The sequence below is a fragment of the Hyperolius riggenbachi genome, chromosome 6, assembly GCF_040937935.1.
Source record: "Hyperolius riggenbachi isolate aHypRig1 chromosome 6, aHypRig1.pri, whole genome shotgun sequence".
Taxonomy (NCBI): Eukaryota; Metazoa; Chordata; class Amphibia; order Anura; family Hyperoliidae; genus Hyperolius; species Hyperolius riggenbachi.
Genome location: NC_090651.1, coordinates 147,453,239 through 147,478,094, shown reverse-complemented (window position 1 = coordinate 147,478,094; position 24,856 = coordinate 147,453,239). Strand labels below are relative to the sequence as shown.

Here is a 24,856-nt window from a genome sequence, read left to right as displayed (position 1 = left end):
TTACCACTGCTTGAACCTTGGGTAAGTGACTCTCCCAGTCCTGGCTAAATATAACCACATCATCTAAGTAAGCTGATGCAAATTGTTGGTGTGGTCTGAGGACTTCATCCATTAACCTTTGGAATGTGGCTGGGGCCCCATGCAACCCAAACGGCATTCTAACATATTGAAACAGGCCCTGTGGGGTGACAAATGCCGTCTTTTCTCTAGCTGCTGGAATCTGCCAGTAACCCCTGGTTAAATCTAGAGTAGTAATGTATCTTGCCGGGCCCAACCTCTCAATTATTTCATCCACCCGTGGAATGGGGTACGCATCGAACTTCGAGACGTCATTTAGTTTCCGAAAATCGTTGCAAAACCGTAACGATCCATCAGGTTTCGGCACTAACACGATGGGGCTGCTCCACTCACTATGGGACCTTTCAACGACACCTAAGTCCAACATTCGTTGCACCTCCTCAGCCACTGCCTGTCTGCGGGCCTCCGGTATCCTATATGGTTTCAACCGGATGCACTTTTGAGGGTCCGTGACAATGTCATGTTCAATGACATGGGTACAACCAGGTTTATCCGAGAACACATCAGAATTCCTAAGGAGGAACTCCCTTACTTCCTGAGCTTGGGGACCCGTCAAAGCTTCAGATACTTTTACATCAGGGATTCCTCCCTGCTGTGGGATGCTGAGCAACTCAGCCGCCATAGCAACTGGTGGCTCCTTCCAGGCTTTTAACAGATTTACATGATAAATCTGTTCCTTTTTTCGCTTATTGGGCTGGTAGACCTTGTAATTTACATCATTAACTCTTTCTACGATTTCATAGGGCCCCTGCCATTTTGCTAGAAACTTACTTTCTGCGGTGGGCACAAGAACCAATACCCGATCCCCTGGGTGAAAAACCCGAAGTCGGGCATCCTGATTATAAACGCGGCTTTGAGCCTCCTGAGCCTGTCTCATATGTTCTCTCACGATTGGCATCACTGCTGAAATGCGATCCTGCATCTGTAGGACATGCTCCACCACAGACCGATGGGGAGAGGGCTCTTCCTCCCAGGACTCTTTAGCTATATCCAAGAGTCCCCGAGGATGTCGCCCATACAAGAGCTCGAATGGGGAAAAACCAGTGGAAGACTGGGGTACCTCGCGCACAGCAAACAACAAGTAAGGTAACAGACAGTCCCAATCCTTCCCATCTGCTTCGACCACCCTTTTCAGCATCCCTTTGAGAGTTTTGTTAAAGCGTTCAACCAAACCATCAGTCTGAGGGTGGTAGACTGATGTCCTTAGTTGCTTTATCCCAAGTAGCTTGCACAAATCTCTCATTACTTTCGACATGAAAGGTGTCCCCTGATCTGTTAAGATCTCCTTGGGGATACCAGTTCTGGCGAACATATGAACTAGTTCCCTAGCAATTAGCTTCGCTGAGGTGTTTCGCAGAGGTACAGCTTCAGGATATCTGGTGGCATAGTCTAAAACCACTAGGATGTATTGATGTCCCCGTGCCGATCTTACCAGGGGTCCTACCAAATCCATGGCAATTCTTTCAAAGGGTACCTCTATAATGGGCAGAGGCACCAAAGGACCCCGGTAATGAGGGGCAGGGGACGTCAATTGACATTCTGGGCAAGACTCACAATAGCGCCTAACCTCTGCAAACACCCCAGGCCAATAAAACCTCCTCAGAATTCTTTGTTGAGTTTTTTCTGTAGCAAGGTGACCCCCTATTGGATTCTTATGGGCCAGATCCAGTACCATCCTGCGGTGTGACTGAGGTACGACCAGTTGCTCAACAACCTCCCCATTTAAATTATCTACCCGGTACAGAAGGTCATGGTTAACTGCAAAGTGGGGAAAAACTCTCTCAAGATGCCCAGACTGTGTTTTCTCATCAATCACAGTCACATTCTCCCAGGCTCTAGCTAAGGTAGGGTCCTGTAACTGGGCAGTGCCAAACTGGTCTCGGGAGCATTCCAAATCTGGCAGGTTAACGTCTTCCTGTGTCACCAGAGTCTCCCCTGATGTTTCTGCAAACACCTCTAAAGGGAAATCATCAGGCTCCGGGGGAGCTACTTTTGGAGTTGGGACTTCATCCCTCACATAGTCAAACTCTGCTTTTGAGTCTCCTTCTAGGAAAACACCTGTGCTGGCAGAGTCCAGAGACTTAGCTTCCCACAACTTCCAGAACAGTGGGAAATCACGTCTCAGGATAACACTGTAAGCTAGAGCCTCAGATACAGCCACAATATGAAAGGCAGACCCGACATGGTTCTCAAATTCCACTATGGCTGTTGGGTAGGTCTTCACATCCCCATGGATGCATTGAACTGTAACCGGCTGTTCCAGGATCTGGTTTGTGTCCATCAATTTGGCATCTATCAGCGTGACCAGACTCCCAGAATCCAGCAGCGCCTGTACTGCCTTGCCTCCAACTTTAACAGCAGCCATATGTGTGCCTGTGGTAGAGAGAAATGCTGGGCGAGCAAAGAATGACACTCGCCGAGCTGTGTCACATTCCATGGGCTCAGCAGTGGAAGGGCAGTTGGCGGCTATATGCCCAGGCTGTCGGCAGCGCCAGCAGGTAGGTAGTCCGGACGAGCTTGGGGCTGTAGCAGCTGCGGAACCCCCTCTTTCAGGCTGCAGTCGACCACTCCGGAACCCCCGAGCTCCAGCATACCTGTCTGTTGCCCCGGGCAGCCTCTTCTTTGGCCCTTGACTTTCTGACTGTCTGTCTCCTGCAAGATACCCTTCTGCAGCTAGATATCTTTCGATCATCTCAACCATTTGATCTGCAGTCTGTGGATCTGCGTGGCTGACCCATTTTCTCAAGGTGTGTGGTAGTGCTGTGAGAAAACGATCCATGGTCACACGCTCGACAATCTGTGGTGCTGTCAGGGTTTCTGGTTGTAGTCATTTTCGTACCAGGTGGCAGAGGTCATGCATTTGAGACCTGGGAGACGTGTCAGTTTGATACGACCACCGATTAACTCGCTGAGCCCTTACTGCTACAGTAACGCCCAGTCGGCAAAGAATCTCCTTCTTTAATTTATCGTAATCATGTGCACTTTCAGGAGTCAAGTCAAAATACGCCTTCTGTGACTCTCCAGTTAGAAATGGAGCAACCAGGCCTGCCCACTGAGTTTTGGGCCAATCCTCCCGCAGAGCTGTGCGTTCAAACGTATGGAGAAAGGCCTCTACATCGTCATGAGGGGTCATTTTCTGCAGGAAATGGCTTGCTCGTACAATCCCTGGGGTAACACCTCCGGATAGATTTTCCTGACTTCTTTGAGACAACTGCTGCAGAACTTCTTTCAAAGTTTTTCGGTCCTGCTCCGCTGCCTCAGCTAGTGCGGCTGTTGCTTCAGCATATACTTGTCTGTCCCTTTCAGCCGCTTGTGACTGGGCTAGCCTGTCCCTCTCGGCTGCATCCGACAGAGCTGAAATCTGTGCACTGAGAAGGCGGATTGTCTCCAGATGAGCTTCCTGGTGCCTGACATTCGCATCTTGGAGTGCCTGCTGCTGTCTGTCACTGGCTTCTTGAAGCCGAGAATTTGTCTCTCGCTGCACATTGTTGGCTTCCTGCTGTGCTGCACTCAGTTGTGCTAAACGCAACACAAGATCCTCCATTTCAGGTGCATATAATTTGCATGCAAAAATTTTTTTTTTTTTTTTTTTTACTGTCTTTACACCACGCTTCTGCAGTGATATTCGTTGCACACTGTAGCGGATCCTAGTGCCCGCATCCTCCACCAATTGTGGGGGTGCTACCCACACTCAGGGGGTCTTGAGTGCAGAAATAGGAATACTTCCAGCAGGTTCAAGTGCAAGCAGGCCAATGCCTGTGCTTTATTAGCTAGTTGCTCAGCAAAAAAAAAATAAACAAACCCAAAATAAATCCTAGCCGTCTGGCTCCTAAACACCTCACTAGGTAATGCTAACTAGTCTAAACAAAAACAGTCTCTTTTTAGCAACAGGAAACAAATGCAGAGCAACTTACATTAGCTGTAATTTCTCATCAGCACACAGCAGGCCAAGGGCTCCTTTCCTCTCAGTCTTCAGTGTCAGACTGAATCCAGAGCCCCACCCAATCTCAGACCTGCTAAACTAAATAACTCACCTGTGTAACAACACAGGCTGAAAACATCCCGGAATGGACCGGATGGCCAGGGAACCCACCCTGCTCTTCCCTGGCCAACTCCAGGACCCTAACTGGATTTCCTTTTTCCACATAACTTGCAGATAAAAGAAAATCTACACTTTCCTGGAGTTTTTTTAGAAAATACAGCGCTGGAGTCTGGGTGAAATATAAACCCCCTCCCAGACCCTTTCTGTAAAGCACTGTGACACCTTGTCACAATCAATACTGCGCTGCTGTAGTGGGGAAAAAAGGGGGGAAGCCTGATCGCCCTGCTTCAATCCTGATCTGTGCTGGAGAGCCCACGCAGCACAGATCATTCAAAACAACCCTGCTCCTTAAAGCGGTATCGTCACCATAAAAATCAAATTTCAACAGCAACTGGTCTGAGTGTATTAAGTGATAAAGATGCTAAGCCTGCATTCAAAACTTTCAATACTTTTTCTGCTGTTATGATTTGGAGTTATCACATACTTAAGGAACACTGGCCCTCTAGTAGTCGTGCCAAAGAATTGCATGCTGGGGGTTCTTTTTATCTATAATCTATTCCACCTCTTCCCTTTATTTCCCTGCCAGCTTCTTATCTGAAACCTAATCCCCTAATCACTTGTGTTTACAAGCAAGGCTGAGGCGACTCAGCGATTGGAGGAGACAAGAAAAAAAGTAAAGGGCAGAAATGACATCACGAGTTAGCCTTAACTGTGGGCAAAAGACATGGCCCCCACCAGGAACAGAATTCTCGTCATTTACGATATAACATTCACGGAAATCAAAACGTGGACAGTATAATACATGTGTTATGTAAGTAGATCAAGTATTTATCTACTTATATATGTGTTTTTTTCCCTGGCATAGTATGGCTGATCCTACTGCTTTAAGTGATTAAGTAGGAAAATGTATACTCACAAACATGGGTTACCATTCAGGCAACCACTATATAGGCAGGTGAGGAGATTAGACCTGTCCTCACTCAGGATTAAGAAGTCGCTCTCTGTAGTAAAGAAACAAGAAAGGGGGTAGCACTCCCCTCCACCAGGAGTGGACACAGTGTATTTGTATGTGGAACAGAGGCGCCAGCAGGATACAAATTTATAAAACTTTTAAAATTTGCTCGGAGGAAGTGGTGGGCTTGCCTCCCAAAAGCAGACACGAGATCCTGTCTTTATCAATTTTTATCCTGCTGGCGCCTCTGTTCCACATAAAAGGACTGATTAAAGGTTTCTTATTGCAGGCAGAGCAGGGTGATCAACGGTTCAGAGGCACACATGACTTTTGAAAACACACAGAAGAAGATGTGGGAAGGGTTAAATTCTGTACTGCATGCTAAGCGTGGTCAAGTGAGGCCAAGCTCCAACTTCAGGCCTGCTTCGACTGCACCGACTGGAAGGCCCTGGAGGCGCCAGACCTGGACGAGTGGGCCGATAATGTCGCTTCATACATTGCATTCTGTGAAGACTCATGCATTCCATCCAAGACCTTCAAAGTTTACCCAAACAATAAGCCGTGGTTCTCCAACAAGCTACGGCAACTGAGGAAACGCAAAGAGACAGCGCACAAGTCTGGGAACCTGGAGGATTACAGAGCAGCGAGGAACAACCTCATTAGAGAACTCAGAGCAGCAAAAAGAGAGTACTCCGAGAAGATAAGACACAATCTTAGCTCAAATGACCCACGAGCTGTCTGGAAAGGACTAAAGACTGCTACCAACTATAAGCCCCCCTCCTCAACATGCCACACCAACCATCAAGTTAGCAGAAGAGCTCAGTGACTTCTACTGTAGGTTTGAGAAGCAGTCGACTCCGGCAGGGCCCCCTACTCCTCCCGCCCATTCACCTATCACTGAGGCTGAGCCAAGTCCAAGCCCACACCCGCCGGAGGTGTGCGAGGCTGAGGTCCTACGCCATCTAGCCACGTTAAATCCCAGGAAAGCCCCGGGTCCAGATGGCGTCTCACCGGCATGCCTAAGAACTTGTTCGCAGCAGCTAGCCCCTATCCTCACCTCTATCTATGCCAAGTCCCTACAGGAGGGCAGAGTCCCGGAGTGCTTCAAGAGGTCCACAATCATCCCTGTCCCCAAGAAGCAAGGCATCTCCGACATCAATAACTACAGGCCTGTGGCTCTTACTTCCGTCATTATGAAGACCCTGGAAAGGGTGGTTCTGGCTGACCTCAAGCACTCCACGATGCCCCGGCTGGATCCGTTTCAGTTTGCATACAGGCCAAACAGGTCCACTGATGACGCTATCAATATCTGCCTTGAGCTCATCAATGATCACCTAGATAAACCAGACTCGTATGCCAGAATCCTCCTACTGGACTTCAGCTCGGCGTTTAATACAATCTGCCCCAGCATTCTCGAGAACGACCTGGCGGCACTCGAGGTCCACCCGACACTGCAACGTTGGATCACAGACTTCCTGACCAACAGATCCCAAATTGTCAAGTTGGACAAGATCTCCTCTCAACCAAGGGTAACCAACACAGGTGCCCCACAGGGCTGTGTCCTATCCCCGATGCTGTTCTCCCTCTACACCAATAATTGCAGGTCATCAGCTGACTCGGTTAAGGTCATCAAGTTTGCTGATGATACCACCATCGTACGTAACCAAGGACGATGAGCAGGCCTATCGGCAGCAAGTTGACAACATCTGCCTATGGTGCAAGGAAAACAATCTGATCCTCAACACGGCCAAAACCGTGGAGATGATCATAGACTTCAGGAAGCATCCACCAACACCGCCTCCTATCTTCATCGATGGCACTGAGGTCATAAGGCTACCCTGCGTCCGCCTCCTCGGAACCCACATCTCCAGCGGCCTGTACTGGCATGCCCACACTGTCACCTTACAGAGGAAGGCACAACAAAGACTTTTCTTCTTACGTCAACTGAGAAAGTTCGGGATGGCCCAGGAGCTTATGTCTAACTTCTATACTGCTACCATAGAATCTGTTATCTGCTTATCCATACTGGTATGGTACGCTGGCTCCTCGTGCAACGACAGATACAAGTTACAGAGAGTCATCAGGTCAGCAGAGAGAATCATAGGGAAACCCCTCCCCCCGCTTGACTGCCTCTTCTACTCCAGACTGCGTTCCAGGGCTCAAAGAATTGCAAGTGATCCCTCACACCCAGGCCACCGCTACTTTAGCTGGCTCCCACTGGGGAAGAGACTTCGGGTCATATCCACCAAGACAGCTAGGCACAAGACCACTTTCTTTCCCTCGGCTGTCAACCTTCTGAACTCTATTAAATGGCTCCCACCCTAGGCCTGCAGTCAGAATGACTGCTCTGCTAGAACGGAGGCCCCAGCCTCAAGCATCACAGTGGTTAGCCGCCAAGCTCTGCACGGACAATAATGATTTGTTTATGTTTATTATGTCTGTTCTGTCTTAGTCTATAGTTCTTAATCTGCCATAGCAATTTTTCTTCCCTCCTGAGCTGTTTTTACATCTTCTGTGCCAACCCCAATTCCGGGCACGACTTTGGGTCGTGCTTGGCGAATAAAACCTATTCTGATTCTGATTCTGAAGCAAGGGAAAAATGGGCAGGAAGATGAAACTGCTGAGGTGCAGTGCCGGTTACAAAGAGTTACTGTAGGAGGAAATGGATGGGGTCAAGTGATCTGCTTTTATATGAAGCTATTCCCATTCTAATGGCAGCAAGTAGCTGCAGGATGCATCCAGACAGATCCTTTCTGTATATTTATTGGGGAAAAAATGCAAACGTGCAATGCAAAAAATGTTGTGCATTGCTAATTTATTATGATCTGCATTAAAAGGAAGCAGAACTAGGGTTTTAAGGTATTTAGGGCATTTATTTACGTTGCTATAGAGTGACTAATTTTACTGGGAAGTGGAGGAAGGCATCTAGTTAATAAATTGATTGGCTACATAGAGAATTTAATTACTGTACTATGAAGGAACCCACATCAACACATGCTGTTATTATAAGTGAGCCAAGAGGCAAGCTTTAAAAAGCAAATGAGCATAGAATGCAGAAATGTTATGTATGCATGCATTAAAAAATACACTTGAAAGTTATTTAAAGGGTACCTAAACTGAGAAGGATATGGATTTTTCCTTTTAGACAATACCAGTTGCTTGACAGCCCTGCTGATCTCTTTAGCTGCAGTAGTGGCTGAATCACACTTCTGAAACAAGCATGCAGCTAATCCAGTCTGACTTCATTCAGAGCACCTGATCTTCATGCTTGTTCAGGGGCTGTGGCTGAAAGTATCAGGGCCCGTTTCCACTTCTGCGGTGCGAATTAGTCGCGGAAAACACAAAAACGAATTTGCACGCGGATGCAAATTTTACCGCGAATTCGCTGAGTTTTTGCATATGTTATTGAGTATGCGAATTTAACCATGTCAGTGCCTGTGTGCTCTTACATTGATTTTATGCGACAACACCCGCAAATTCACGGTAAAATTCGCATACGAAAACGCATGTAAATTTCCTATTAAATACATTGTATGCGAATCGCACATTACAAGGCAGTGTGCGAATTCTGAGGGCTCTGCCGTGCAGATTTTTTCTGCACAGAAAAACGCTCAGAAATCCTGACAAGTGGAAACAGTCCCATCCACTTGTATTGTCTATGCGAATCTGCATGCAGGAAACGCATGCAGATTCGCTCTAGTGGAAACGGGCCCTCAGAGATACATGAACAGCAGGAGAGTCAGGTCAGCAACTAGTATTATTTTAAAAAGGAAAAATCCATATCCTTCTCAGTTTAGGTTCCCTTTAAAAAGCTAAAGACATTTTATCATATAATTTTAATGAAAGAGGTTTTCTCCTATGCATGTCCAACTATATTTAAAGCAGCTTTATTGTCGCATGTCACTTAGCATCTGCTTAGTATAAACAGCTGAAAGCCTAAGAAAGATAGGATGCATGGAGCGGTACAGTTATTGTAATAACTGAGCTTTTCATTAAGGTATAATGCATTATCTTGCTTCATTATATGAGATGGGCAAAGCAATCATGCTGTGCAGCATCCCATTTCAACCAATCAGCACTCATCTGTCACGGCTCATATTAAAGGTAAAGTTGTCCTAACACTACAATTGGCTTGAATCCTTGCTTCTGCTTTAGTGAATGCGTTTTCCATTAGTTTAGGGGTAATGAGCCTTTAAAATATTGTTCGGTGTAGTATACCAGTTAGTGTGGTTTGTACATTCATTTAGGAGGCATAAGTTACAAGCATCATTCCCTATTGCTGTAGGTACCAAATCTATGTAAATTGTCTCATTCTTATGTTCAACAACTAGTTCAGTTCATAGAATGCATTATGAATGGCTGCATTAAGTAGTTGTAAAGTGACTTTTGAGTATTCGTCCCAATATTTCCACAAACCACATCAAGATAGCACGTTAACAATGTAAGCAGTTTGTTAGAGATCAATGAAATCGATAGAACTTACAGGGGACTTGATAGAGCATCAGGGCAGCCAAACAGACAATGCAAGTCCAAGGGATGTTTTGATCTTCCATCATCCAGCACTGTGCCCTATGGTTGATTCCAAATTAGTCCATTCAGTATTTGTATTCCATAGACCATGCCTTGTCCGTATGTATTCAGCATCTGTCCCTCAGCAGGCACACAGCAGCACAGGCACACTGTGCACTGTGCTCTCATTGATACAGCAGCTGGGATGCTGGTACAAGTGGTCTGGGTGGTATGTAAAATCTGGTGCAGATGATCGCAGATGCATGGAGTGGAGGGGAGGGAAGACGTGAGCCTGCTGACAATGTGAACATTCTGCCTTGTCATCCGTATTGAACTCTGCTTTTATAGTAATTACAGCCACAGCATACAGCAGACACATCTGACTTGCAAACATATATAACATTACATGGAAGCAAATGCCACAATATAAAATCATTTACTGCAAGTGAAACCAACTCTTGTTTTTGCCAAATTACAAGTGTGATTCTTCTTAGACTTAAACAAGCAACTTGATATAGTTTGTTCTATTGTTTCCCACCATATCATATGAGAAAGATACTTGAATACTAGACATCTATCCATAATTTGAATTACTTGCTTGAGGGCTGTTATACACACACTTTGAGTTTGCATCTCTCGTGTGGTTCATTTGAACAATCTACAGTAAATTCTTATAGGAATCTGTATTTGATCGACTAATTGGATATAATGGATGTTAGAGTGTGGCATGTACAGGCAACTGCTGGGAGTGCATGGCTCAAGGCAAGTAAATCTAGTGGGAAACAGCTAAATTCAGCATGCTGCTATAAACCCAGTAGAAGTAAAGAATGTGGTTTCCATCAGGAAGGGGGGGAATGTTAAGAGGTAAGGGTAGGAATAGACATCAAAGAGGGGTTTACATTGGTGGTAGGTGGGGGTTAAGGCTTCAGAAAAATAATAATGTTGTCGCTGAGGTTAGGAGTTGGGATAATATTATTTGCAAATATAGTTAATTGACAAGGATCCAGAACTGGTATGCAGATCTAGTGCTCTGGCTAGAGTCTGACCAACCTGCAAATCCCGACACGGGTTTGCGAACCCTGATATCCTGACATGGATGAGCAGATTGAAGGATAGCAATCAGACGGCTTCTCTCCTTCACACTGTTTATCCAGCCCACCCACCCAGCTCTCCATGCTTCCCCCTTGGCCCTGGCTCCATGCATGCTGGCACACCAGATAGAGTAAGGGGAGAACTGCCTAGTTATAATGTTTGGGGGTAAAAGCTGCCTAATTATGTTGTTTAAGGATATGTGCTGCCTAATTATGTTTTGTGGGGGGACATGATTACTAATTATGTTGTTTGAGGTGATATGCTGCCTGATCTACATGGTTTGGGGAGACACATTGCCTAATTTTTGTTTGGTTAACATAGCTGCTTAATTTTGATCTCAGACCTCCATTATTTATATTTCTCAGTTCCATAAGCACTTTTAAATCAATAATTATTGTTTTCATGCAAGTAACAAAGCATAATAGAACTAAGTCACATAAAATATTTTAAAGACGTATCAAGAACAGTGCATATATATATATATATACAGTCATGGCTGGAACTGTGGACACCCCAGAAATTTTTCCAAAAAAACAAGTATTTTTCACAGAAAAGTTTAGTAATATGGGTTTTGCTATACTCGTTTATTCCCTTTGTGTGTATTGGAACAAAACAAAAAAGGGAGGGGAAAAAAGCAGATTGGACATAATGTCACACAAAACTCCAAAAAAGGGCTGGACAAAATTATTGGCACCCTTTCAAAATCATGCATAAATAAGATTGTGTCAAGCATGTGATGCTCCTTTAAAGTCACTTGGGACAAGTAACTGGTGTGGGAAATTTGAAAATCACACCTGAAAGCAGATAAAAAGGAGAGAAGTTAACTTGGTCTTTGCATTGTGTGTGTGGTACATGACCAGGGTAGGGCCCTATTTGAGCCGACCTTCTTAATTACCGTAACAGAAGCTATGACACCCAATTGGAGTCATAAGGCCACAGCTTTATTACAGTATTGACATTAAACATTAGCTGAGCTGTGACAAGAAAAACACTGAAATAAAAAAGGTGGGGAGGGGGAAAAACCATATTACAATAACAAACATATTTCCATTAACAGATGGCGGGGCGCTTGAGCGCTCTGCAGGTCCCTTGACAACGCCCTTCCGTGCCGGCCACCAGCCTTCGGCTTACATTATCACATTATACCACCACTCCTCACTCCATTATGCATTATCCATTATCATATATATTTTATTATGGGATCCTCATTTGTCGCATTAATTGGTTATGCCAGCTCAGTGGAGAATACTTTCTCGATGTCTAAAGATATGGCATTGCCAAGGACCCGCCTTCAGCTGTGACGAAGTCTGTAGGGATACAACAGGTTTGCATTGTTATGGGGTGTTCCCAACACCCATCCTGCCACTTGCTACCGACGAGCAAGCAGCAACGGGCGGGTGGGTGGGAGAAGTTTGCTGTATCCACACGATCCAAGAAGGGAGGCTGACTGGCCAGCCCCCTGGTCTTATAGTGTCCTGGCCCTAGCCAGGACACTCCACCTTTACTTCACACCTGGCGACCCTATTGTTCTTGGACAGTCCAGCTCAGAGCCCACCCGGTCACGCCCCTTCTCGCCCTAGCTTCACCCAGCTCTCAGGTTACTTGACCAGGGTAGGGCCCTATTTGAGCCGACCTTCTTAATTACCGTAACAGAAGCTATGACACCCAATTGGAGTTATAAGGCCACAGCTTTATTACAGTATTGACATTAAACATTAGCTGAGCTGTGACAAGAAAAACACTGAAATAAAAAAGGTGGGGAGGGGGAAAAAACATATTACAATAACAAACATATTTCCATTAACAGATGGCGGGGCGCTTGAGCGCTCTGCAGGTCCCTTGACAATGCCCTTCCATGTCGGCCACCAGCCTTCGGCTTACATTATCACATTATACCACCACTCCTCACTCCATTATGCATTATCCATTATCATATATATTTCATTATGGGATCCTCATTCGTCGCATTAATTGGTTATGCCAGCTCAGTGGTGAATACTTTCTCGATGTCCAAAGATACGGCATTGCCAAGGACCAGTCACAGCATTCGTCCTTGCCCTCTCAAGGACGAATGCCCGCCCACACGCAGAGCGCTGCCTCGAGAGCCTCTCTCTCAGGCCATATAAGAAGATGCTAATGCCCAGGTCGTTTAGGTGCACTCCATCCCTTTCCAGGTGCCCTGCCGGCTTTTCGAGCAGCGTGTGACGGACCGCTAACCCCCCAGACCTGTACATACATTTCGAAATGGCTCTATTGATTTTTGCCCAAGATTGGTTTAGGACCTGCTCGGGCATGCGCGGGCGCCACGTTAGTCTAGGGATGATTTTCGACCACACTATGGTCATGCGGGGACAGAGTGACCAAATCCGTGTGAACAGCGATGTTAATTCCTGCATCACAGTAGATGCTGCTGCATGTCGTTACCCCCTATATGGACCATTAGAATGTCGGGGCACCCCCTTGCTTTTGTTAACTTAAAAAATTTTTGGGCCAGCCTCGTGACTGTCAGTCTGCCCTGGCCCAATGGACCTCCACGTTGTCCCTTACCTGCCAGAGGTGTCGGTCTCTGTCTCGCATTGCAGCTCGTCGCTCGGCCCGCACTATGTATGAATGCCCCATTATCCATACCCTACATTGTCGCTGGCCTGTGAAGGATGATAGTCATTATAACATGCCACATTAACAAACATTTTTTTTTTTTTTTCAATTCTTCCTTGCACCCTATTCCAATCGTTCTGCCAGGTGCGGGCGAATGTAAGACCTGAACCGATGAGATTACCATCGGCCAATCTTTTTGATCATTTCCGCGCCAAGGCCCCATCTGGTTGCCTCGGTTGCTGCCCCGATGCGAAATGAGTGTGACCCGTATTCAGCCGCGACGCCCCCGATGCCCGTGAGTGTGCGCTTTAACAGGGCTACAAACTGAAATCTGGACAGCGTAGTTCCGTCTTCATGCCGCAGGAGCGGACCGGTTTGGTCAGACTGCCCCTGTATAAATCTTGTGTACAATTGTACCGGACAAGCCCTGCTCGGGCCATCTCCCTCAGCCTAAGGGTCACTCCTTTGGCCCTTTGGTCAGTTTTTGACCTGGGGATGTGTACCCATAAGCTGCCTTGAGCTAGCGAGATATCCTTCCGCTGTATCCCCCCCCCCCCCCCCCCCGCTACTTCTATTGGGGCCTACCAGCTCCCCCAACCTTAGAGCTCCATGGAAGGCTAATGCAAAAGCCAGCTGAAGCAGCCGAACTTCATGCTCACTGCGGCAATGTACCTCCAGTGTGCTCAGAAGTTCAATCAGCAGTGCCAGCGTGATGGGCCTTCGGCTATCTCCCCCCAATTCTTCCTTACCCCTACGCCTAAAACCCTTGACCACCTGGCAAATCATGAAGACCTTGGTTAAATCCTCCTCCTCCCTTAACTTAAATTGGAACGCCAGTGCTGCCATGGCCTTGTCCACTGCGAAGGGTGATGTAGCTGTGGCACATATGTTGTCCAGAAAATGCAGCATAAGGCTCCTTTTCTCTTCGGGGTTACCCGGTGGGCACCTGGTTTCTAAGTCCGTCCACCTATTCCATAACCTTGTGTATGCCTTCCAAGTGGTTGGTGAGATGGACTGTCTCACCCAACTCGCCAGTCTGTCGAGACTGTGTCCCATAGGTCTGGTGGTATCTGTGTAGGCCTCTCGTCCGCCTCTGGGGCCAGCTTCCAAAAACGGTCCAGCTGAAAACGAGACAGTGCATCAGCTATCCCGTTCTCCATACCGGGGATGTGTACTGCCCTAAAGTTAATGTTATGCTGCAGACACTTTAGTACAAACTGCCTGATGAGACTCACAACTGGGGGTGATGATGAAGTCAGATTATTTACCGCTGCGACTACCGCCATGTTATCTGTGCGAAATCGGACTGCCCTGTTCGCTAAATCGTGGCCCCAGACCAACAGTGCTACTACCAGGGGGAAGAACTCCAGAAATGCCAGGTTCTTCCCCAGTGGTGATCGCAGCCATGGGTGTGGCCACCTGCCGCTCACCCATCGTCCTTTGAAAAAGGCCCCGAAGCCTGCGGACTCCGCAGCGTTGGTGAAGAGCTGTAGCTCCTCATTTGTGCGCCACTCTTGTGGCCACAGCGTTCTCCCATTATAATCTGCTAGGAACGATTCCCATACCCTTAAATCATCTTTTGTATCCCGATTTAGCCTGATGAAGTGGTGCGGCTGCTGTATTCCTTTCGTCAGAAAGGCCAGGCACCTGCAGAAGATCCTGCCCATTGGCATGACTCTGCATGCGAAGTTAAGTTTACCCAATAGCGACTGCACTTCGCGCAGTGTCATTTTCTTGGCTGCAAGGGACTTTCCCACTTCAAATCTGAGGTCACTCACCTTATCCTCTGGTAGCCTGAATTCCATCACCTCCGAGTCTATCTCTATCCCCAGAAACTTGATCTGCCTCGTTGGGCCCTCTGTTTTTTCGGCTGCTAAAGGTACCCTGAATAGGTTAAATGTGTCTACCAGTGTTTGCATCAGCTGCCCGCATTCGCCCGACCCGGCCGGGCCCACGCAAAGGAAGTCATCTAAGTAATGAACTAGGCCATTAGAGCCGCTTTTGCTCTTCACTACCCATTCTAGGAATGTGCTGAAGGCTTTGAAATACGCGCACGATATTGAGCAACCCATGGGCGAGCATCGGTCGACATAATATTGTCCCTCAAACTTACACCCCAGCAGGTGCATGCTATCCTTGTGCACCGGGAGTAGGCGAAAGGCCGATTCTATATCTACCTTGCCCATTAGTGCCCCTTGCCCCTTTTTTCTCACCAGGGCTGCAGCTCTGTCAAAAGATGCATAGTGTACCGCCGCTAAGTCTGGGTCGATCCCGTTGTTTACCGACGTGCCCCGTGGGTGCGATAAGTGATGGATAAGGCGATATTTACCTGCCTCTTTTTTGGGGACCACACCTAGGGGTGATATGATATATGTAGATTGGGTATGGTATGGGTGCTGCAAAGGACCTGCCATCCTTTCCATGGTTAGCGCCTTGTCCAGTTTTTGTGCCACCACTTCTGGGAATCGGATTTTAGGTTGTTGCATTTGTCGTTTGGGTAGGCCGATTCACATGGTATTATAAACCCCTCCCGAAAGCCATAAGCTAGAAGGTCGGCCTGTTCCCTATTGGGGTACCTATCTACCCATGGGGCCATCGCCCCGACGTTAACTGGCGTGACCCCTTTTCCAGTTCCTTGCTCTGTCTTGGTTCCCTGTGTATTTTTGTTTCTTTTGAAATATTTAGCCCCTGGGTGCCCACTGGCCCCGCAGACTGCGCAATCGTGCTTGTACCTGCATGTGGTTCCCCGCTTGCAGGTATCATTGTTGTAGTTCCAGCATAAACCTTTCTCTGCTGGGCCAGCGAGGCATCCGCCCCGCCGGCAGCTGCTTGAAAGGGGGTGTTCTGGCCCCCCTTGTACCCGCTACCATATTCCGGCTTGGCTGGGCTACTCAGCGACATCCATAGCATGATGTCCCTGTGTTCCCACGTCAAATAAGACCTGACTGCCATCTTTTGGCGGAACTGCTCATCATATAGCAGTCAGGCCTTCCCTCCATATTTGTGATATGCTTCCCTGATGCCGTCTAAGTAACAGAACATTGCTGCGCACTGTTCTGGGGTCTTCTCCCCCACTATGCTGGCGAAGATGTGAAACGCTCTCGACCAATTGGGGGATGTCCTGGGTATCAATATATACATTCGCCTTAGGTCGTCGTCCTCCTTGCGGTGTTCTTTGCCCCTTTCCCACTTGTCTATGTTATAATTATCTAGCGGGAGCACCGTGAATATGTCAATGTACTGACCTTTCCAAATTTTTTCTTTCGTTTCCTCTGATACGTGGAAACCTAAAGGGCCCGCAAAACAGACGTAGGTGCTGCTCTTAGCCGAATCGGCTAGATGGGGTGACCGTTCAGACTTCTCGGTCGTTGCCACCTCTGGGGTTGCGGTGACCGGCGGTTGGACGTTCCCAACCTCTGGGACCGAGCCGCTCACCTCCACCTGTTTCGCGGGCCCTGCTTCCTCTCCCCCGCCCCAGGCCCCCACCTGCTGAGTTGTATTATTTGCCCTAATGGCCTTTAGAATTTCCAGCAGCAAAGTCCGCTGGTCCCCATCCTGAGAAACACTTTTAGCAGTTGTAGAAACAGGCATTTCATTGGCAATCGTTCTGTTAGTCTTACCTGCTTGGTTTTCTGCCTCCCGGAGTGTCGCTGATCCATCTCTTCCATGTGGCCCCTGAGCTATCTGCTCCCCGGAGCCGTGATGGGCGACCTGCGGAGGCAATAACAAATAGGCGACTCCCTCCGCCCAGTTATACTGCTGCCGTCCTTCGCCGCTGTTGCTGGCCCGACCTTGTCCCGGGTCCCCCATTGCTTCCCAAGCGCCTTCCTGATATCCCCATCCGCCCTCCTGCTGGCCCCGGTATTGGTCCTGTTTTCTCCTCCTGATCTCCTTCGCTCTCCCCCCTTCCTCTGCCGGACTCACCTCCATGGCATGCTCCGGCAGTTGCTGATGCCCTCTGGCCCCTTCCCACCTGCTGGGTCTCTGTGCTGTTCCTCGACCCCTGCCCTGGCTCCTTGTGGCCCCCCTGCCCGCTGCTCTCTTCCCCCCGCTCTTGCAGCCCCCCCCCCCCTTGCGTTGCCCTGCGCCCCTCCGTCCTCCTGGGGCCCCCTGCCTGAGGCTCCTGCATCCCCCCACTGGCCCCCAGTTCTGGGTCCTGGCTCTGTGGTGAGCCCTTTACCTGTCCCTGCACCTGTGGGCCTGGTGCTGCGCTGGGTCCCCCTCGATGGCCATGTCTGTGTGGCCTGCGGGTGGGGGTGGACGCTTGCCGGCTGGCTGGGGATGGGGTGTGTGCGCGGTGTACTGGGGGGGTTGATGCAGGGTCCTCGCTGGCCCCACCGCTGCCGCAGCTTCCTCCCTGGCCGCGCTGACAGGGGCTCAGCTGTGCCCTGTCCCGGCAGCGGCCATTTTGCCGTGGGCTCGCAGAGCTTGGGCGGCCGCCATTTTGCCGGAGACCCGGGTGGCGGCCATTTTGTGGGACCTCTGGGTGGCGGCCATTTTGGGTTGGGCGAAGGAGAGGAAGAGGGAGGGGTCGCGGGCCTGCAGCTTGCTGTTCCCCGGGTAAGCAAATCTCCTCGGCCGGGCCGCCCCCCGCAATCCAGCCCCTCCCCACCCACCCATCGTTCTCTCCGCAATCCGCCACCGCTGCCTGGGACTGGGCCCTGCTGCCCCCCGTGCCGACCTCCGCCATGATGGGACCTTCCTCCCCCCGCCTTCTGTTCCTGGCTGGAGAGCCTGCGGGGCTAAAGCGGACCGGATGCCTCCTTCTCCTCGTGCTCTCCGGGCGCAGAGCCCCAGCCAGGTTAGTGAGCTGGGCCTGTAGCCACAGCATCCCCTGTTCCCCTGGCATGGCCCGCACCCGGTCCCAAAGCTGCTGCATGGGGGCATCCATGGCTGTCCCTGCTGATATGCTACTGCAGCTGCCCGGTGATGGGGAGGGAGGGGGTGTATCCGAGTTCTCGGTGTGCGCTGGGTGGACCGGGGCGCTGGGGTGGGATTGCTTGGACAAGGCGGCTGGGATGGGGTAGCTGGGATGGGGTAGCTGGGCTAACTGGGATGGGATGCAGAAGTAAAGCAGCGTAAGTATTGTTCCAATGTCTGATTTGTCCGTTCAGTCTGCCCGTTAGATTGAGTATGATAACCAGATGAAAATGATAGAGCGATACCAAGCTTATTACATAACTCTTTCCAGGATTTTGAAGTAAATTGGACTCCCCTGTCAGATACAATATCGGAAGGAAGTCCATGGAGCCTAACAACATGCTTTAGGAAGGTTTCAGCAGTGGAGGCAGCAGTAGGTAAGTTTTTCTTTGGAACGAAGTGCGCCATCTTAGTAAATCGGCCAACAATTACGAAGATCATGGTAAAACCATCTGAAGGTGGCAAATCAGTGATAAAGTCCATAGATAACATGTCCCATGGTCTAGATGGAATGGATAATGGAGTCAGTAGCCCCCAGGGACAATGACGAGGACTCTTGGATCGAGCACAGATGGTACAAGATAAGACAAAATTTCTGCAATCTTTAACAAGCTCAGGCCAAAAGAAGTGTCGTTGACCTAGTTCCTGGGTTTTACTAAGACCAAAGTGACCAGCGAGTAGTTATCATGGCATTGTTGTAGTACTGTAGTACGTAGTTCGGGAGGCACAAACAATTTACCATCATGGAAGAAGATGCCATCTTGCAACTGTATTTTATTAGTGAGTTCGGCCGGTAGTGCAGAAGACTGTTGCTTAATTTGCTCAAGAAGATTGAGTTGTAACATAAGAAAGTTCATGGGAGAAAGAATAGTATCTGGATCTGCTTCAGAATGAGAAATCCCTGCAAACATTTTGAGATAAAGCATCAGGTTTAACATTCTTGTTGCCGGGTCTATAAGTCACATGGAAATCAAAGCGGGAGAAGAATAGTGCCCATCGGGCATGTCTTGGGCGAAGGCGTTTGGCAGTCTGTAGATATTCCAAGTTCTTATGGTCTTTATCGATAATGGAATGTTGTGCTCCCTCCAACAGATATCTCCACTCCTCAAAGGAAGCTTTAATGGCCAACAGTTCCCAGTCTGCAACATCATAATTTTTCTCGGGCGTGTTCAGCTTACGGGAGAAAAAAGCTACAGGATGGAGTAAGTTCTTTGGGCCAAAACGGTGAGATAGAACTGCCCCAATTGCTACTTCAGGAGCATCGACCTCCGAGACAAAAGGTTGTGATGGATCGGCATGTTTAAGAACTGGGGCTGACGTAAACAGCTGTTTAAGTCTCTCAAATGCAATTTGAGCTTCGGGAGTCCAACAGAATCTTTGATGGGCCTTGGTGAGCTGTGTGATTGGAGATACAACTGCAGAGAAGTTTTTGATGAATTTTCTATAAAAATTTGCAAATCCAATAAAATGCTGTACCCCTTTTTTATCAGCAGGGGCTGGCCAATCAAGTATAGCAGAGACTTTTTGTGAATCCATCTTGATTCCTTCTGATGAGATCTGAAGACCAAAAAATTGTATTTTATCCTGTTCAAAGGCACATTTCTCCAATTTGGCATATCAATTATGAACACGGAGTCAGGCTAGGACTTTCTTGAGATGGAGTCTGTGCTCACTCAAGGAAGAAGAGAAGATCAGGATGTCATCGAGACAAACTGCCATAAACACATCAATGAAGTCTCGGAAGATATCATTAATAAAATACTAGAATGTAGCTGGTGCATTGCAAAGACCAAATGGTATGACCATATACTCATAGTGTCCATATCGAGATCGGAAGGCAGTTTTCCACTCATCTCCCTCATGTATTCGGATTGTGAGATTGTATGTTCCCCGAAGGTAAAGCTTTGTAAAAATCTTGGCAGTACGTAACCTTTGAAAGAGGTGTGGAACTAAAGGTAGTGGATAACGGTTCTTGATGGTGATTTTGTTTAACTCACGATAGTCCACACAGGGCCTGAGAGAACCGTCTTTCTTTTCTACAAAGAAGATTCCAGCCCAGGCTGGTGATGTTGAGGGGCGGATTAAACCTTCGGCCAGATTTTCATCAATATATTGCTTCACACTGCAGATTCAGGTTCTGAGAGAGGAAACACTCTACCAAAAGGAATCTCTGCGTCTGGATGAAGATCAATAGGACAATCATAAGGGAGATGTGGTGGCAGAGTGTCAGCGGCTTTCTTGTCAAATACATCTCTTAAGTCTTTATAAGTTGCTGGAAGCAGAGATTCTAAGCTGGAATTGAGGCAAAGTAGTTGACCGACCTTGGGGAGACAAAATCGTTGGCAGTATTTGGATTGAAAGTTCCCAGTTCCCAGATTCCAGTCGATAGTTGGATTGTGAGATTGGAGCCATGGAATTCCCAAAATGATAGGGAATAACGGAGAAGGAATTAAATTGAAGGTAAGGAATTCTTGATGACCCTCTGAGATGGTAACGAAGATAGGGTAAGTTTGCAGGGTGATGGCTCCAGTACCCAGAAGAGACCCATCAGCTAATTGGAAAGGAAGAGGACTGTTTATTTGACGGGTAGCTAGTTGCAACTGTTTGGCAAGTTGAATGTCCAGAAAACAAGAACAGGCTCCAGAGCCAATGATGGCTTTAAAGGGAACCTTAACGGAGAGGGATATGGATGTTTCCTTTTAAACAATACCGGTTGCTTGGAAGTCCTTCTGATCTCTTTGGTTGCAGCAGTGGCTGAATCACACACCTGAAACAAGCATGCAGCTAATCCAGTCTGACTTCAGTCAGATCTTCTGATCTGCATGCTTGGTGAGGGGCTCTGTCTAAATGTATTAGAGACACAGGATCAGCAGGAGAGTCAGGCAACTGGTATTATTTTAAAAGGAAAAATCCATCAGTTTAGGTTCCCTTTAACTTGGGTTGTTGCGTTTGGCCCCTGTAAGGATAGAAACAAAGGGACATGAGCGGATGAAGGACGGAGAACCGGGAGCTCAACTGGAACGTCAGATTCAGGCTTACCATTATGTCTCACAGGACAATTGTTGCGGTAGTTTCCCAGGCGAACCACAGTACATGTAAAGGTTAGCTTGTCTACATCTTTGAGAGAGGAACTATAAGCAGGAAGATACCAAGAATTATAGGTAGCGCCTGACCTCTCAAGTCTCCTCTCTCTAAGACGTCTGTCAATCTGTGTTGCGAGTTGCATGCGTTCCTTTAAAGTTCCGGGAATTCCAACCCGAGCCAGTTCGTCTTTGAGTTGTTCTGACAGGCCTAAATGGAATTGGAACTTAAGTGCAGCATCATTCCACTGGGTGTCTCCACTCCAGGGGCAAAAGTCTGAGATGTACTCCTCTACTGGCCTACGACCCTGACACAAGTTCTGAAGTGCGGATTCAGCTGAGGAAACACGGGCTGGATCATCATAAAGTGCTGCAAGTGCCTCAAAAAAGTATCTACTGAATTCAGTGCAGGATGGTCTTGATCACGCAACTGTAGTGCCCAGGCTTGCGTTCTGGAGAAGAGAGATGATAGTGCCCACCTTAGCCTGTTCAGTGACAGGTTCTTGGTTGTAGTGAGAACAGCAGAAGACAGGCACCTTTAAAAGGTTCCAAACTCGCTCCGGTTCCCGGTAAACCTATCTGGCAATGGAACCTTGGGTTCAGGCATGGGAGCAGTGATAGTTACGTTGGTAGCTGGAGTTGAAGGTGCCACTTTAGATAAACTCTGAACCTGAGTCTGAAGCTGGACAAAATTATTCTGAATCTGTTGTACAGAGATGCTAAGTTTGGATACCATGTTGCAGAGAATATCTACTGTATGTCAGACGGGGCTCCAGCAGTGTCCATCTTGGCTATCAGTTTCTGTTATGCCAAGTCAGGAACAAGCAGAGGTCAACAACAGAGATCAATCAGAGTATTATCGGGCAGAGTCACAGGAGCAAGCTAGCTAGCAAGCTGCACGAACTGACAGCAATGATGCTCGGGGCTGATGGGTTTAAATAGGCCACTTCGCACCAAAGACAGGCTGCCGTGCATGCGTACGAGCAGACGCATGAACGCACTGCGCACACGTAGAAGTACGCGCATGCGTACAACTGCTCGGATGAAAACAGTCGCGCGCGTCCGCGCCTGCGCAAACTACAAAGCATGGTGATGTCACGCCAAAGGGCTTAACACCATGTGATATGCATAACAAATGCCGGCCCTTCCTGTGCGCATGACGCCTCTTGTGAAGTTGTTTCTGGTTATTACTCAGCAATTCTTTCTACCAGAGGAAAATACCTCCTCTAAGGTCAAGAGTTGAGTGTATAAGCTTAAATATATGAGTGGGAATAGTAGGGTTTACTAAATGTTTGATTCCGAGATTTTTAAAGATTCTTTAGAGGCCATTAAGAACTTTTCCTAAAATTCCTGGAAGGTATATTATGTGATTGGGCAAGTTAGATCTGACACGCACCCTATATCATCAGTTATCCAGGGTCTTAAGTCTAAGTCAGGAGTTATAGATGATAGGGATTCTAGAAAAAGCTTAAAAGGGAAACTTAGGTCACATTAAAAAAAGCCAGTTTTACATACGTGGGGCTTCTACCAGCCCCCTGCAGTTGCCCTGTGCCTGCAACGGTACTCAACGATCCTCTGGTCCCCTGCCGTGGCTCAGTTTCGATTCCACCAACTAAGCCTCTCTCTGGCCACTACGCCTGCGCGGCCCTGGCTGCACACAACCTTGGTCACGCTCCTGTTGCCGGGAGCATCCTGCGCAGTAGAGATTTTCCTGTACTGCACCTGCGCAAAGCAATTCCAGAGACGGGAGCGCAAATGACTAGACCTTTAAGAGGTCTGTAGATATTTATATTTCTAGGAAGTTTCATGTAGTAACTCCAGGCTTGTAACGTTGCCTGAACTGTTGTGTAATCAGACTTAATATTTTTGTGGCCCAGTAGTTGTAGCGAGAGCTGGTGTATAAGCATATTTATAGAGATTGAGTTTTCAATATGCACCCATTTCTTTTGGCTATCTTGCTTCCACCAACCTTTAAATGTTTTTAAGATGCAGGTATAATAGTAAGATTTGATGCATGGGTCTACTCCATTTTATTTGAATATAGTGAGGTTGTGGCAGGCTACCCTATGTTTCTTTCTGCGCTAGAGGAAATTTACAACAATTTTCTGCGTACATGAGAAACATTTTCCTGAAAGAGGAACATGTAAACTACTGAAAAGAGTGTAAAATGTTCTTAAGGACCTTCATTTGGAAAGCTGCCATTTTCCCAAACCAGAAAGGTACAAATTTGCAGATTGTATCGAATTCCTTTGTAAGATTGTTCAACATGGGGAGAAAGTATACTTCATAAATTCAACAAATTTTAGCCCAGTGGAGCGAAAAACTTCCTGATTCTGAACATTCTCTCTTGGTGTGGGGAGGGATAGTAATACCTAGCATCAATGAGTTTCCTTCATTCACCTTATAACATGACACTTCAGAATGACTGTGTAGGGTATTTATGATAGAAGGGAGTTAACAGGATTAGTAATAGCTAGCAGGATCAGTGGCGGACATAGCCAGCAGTGGGCCCCTGTGCAAAATTGCAATTGTGGGCCCCAACGACCTGCGGCGTGCGAAGCGCGCCGCGGCCAGAAATGAGTGTCGCTACAACCGCGGCAAAAAATAGGTGTGGATAGAACCTGCGGGGCGTAGCGGCGCGGCAAAAAAATGAGCGTGGCAATGACCGGATGAGGGCGGAGCTAACTGTAACTTAAAGCGAACCAGGGGTGAGGGTTTATTTCCTTTTAAACAATACTAGTTGCCTGGCGGCCCTGCTGATTTATTTGGCTGCAGTAATAAACTGAATTACACCAGCAACAAGCATGCAGCTAATCTTCTAAGTTCTTCTGACAATATTGTCAGAAACCCCTGACCTGCTGCATGCTTGTTCAGGGTCTATGGTTGAAAGAATAAGAGGCAGAGGACCAGCACGGCAGCCAGGCAACTGGTATTGCTTAAAAGGAGAGAAATATGGCAGCCTCAAGATTATTCTCACCTCAGGTTCCCTTGAAAAGTGCAACGCAAAGACAGTGGGCCCAAGTTTTGGTGACCCTTTCCCCAGAAAACATAATTGTGCAGGTTTTCTCAAGAAAATACACATCATGTCGGCAGATATGCCCAGAAAATACGTGCAATCATGTCGGCAGATATGCCCTGAAAATACGTGCAATCATGTCGGCAGATATGCCCAGAAAATACATGCAATCATGTTGGCAGATATGCCCAGAAATTACGTGCAATCATGTCGGCAAATATGCCCAGAAAATACGTGCAATCAAGTCGGCAGATATGCCCAGAAAATACGTGCAATCAAGTCGGCAGATATGCCCAGAAAATACGTGCAATCATGTCGGCAGATTTGCGCAGAAAATACATGCAATCATGTGGCAGACCTGCCCAGAACATACACCTGCTAATATAAATAAAAAAACAAAAACATTTACTCACCTGCAGCAGCAGACCTCCTGTCCCAGCGTCCATCCGGCGCGCAGCTCCCATGGGTGGTTGGGTGGATAGGTAGCCTGGTGGGTGGGTGGGTAGGTAGGTAGGAAGCCCTTAGCCGGTTGGGTAGGTAAGAAGCCTGGTGGGTGGGTAGGTAGCCGG

At 47.8% G+C, this 24,856-nt stretch overlaps 1 protein-coding gene across 1 annotated transcript in view; it reads right to left on the bottom strand.

Annotated features, from left to right (window-relative positions):
- Positions 1–9,766, bottom strand: part of CRB1 (crumbs cell polarity complex component 1) — a 155,240-nt gene extending 145,474 nt beyond the window's left edge. Inside the window, exon 1 of the mRNA XM_068240058.1 lies at positions 9,556–9,766. Coding sequence (XP_068096159.1) covers positions 9,556–9,628 — 73 coding nt within the window. The 5' untranslated portion in view covers positions 9,629–9,766. The remainder of the gene's footprint in view (positions 1–9,555) is intronic.
- Between the last annotated feature and the right edge of the window lie 15,090 nt (positions 9,767–24,856).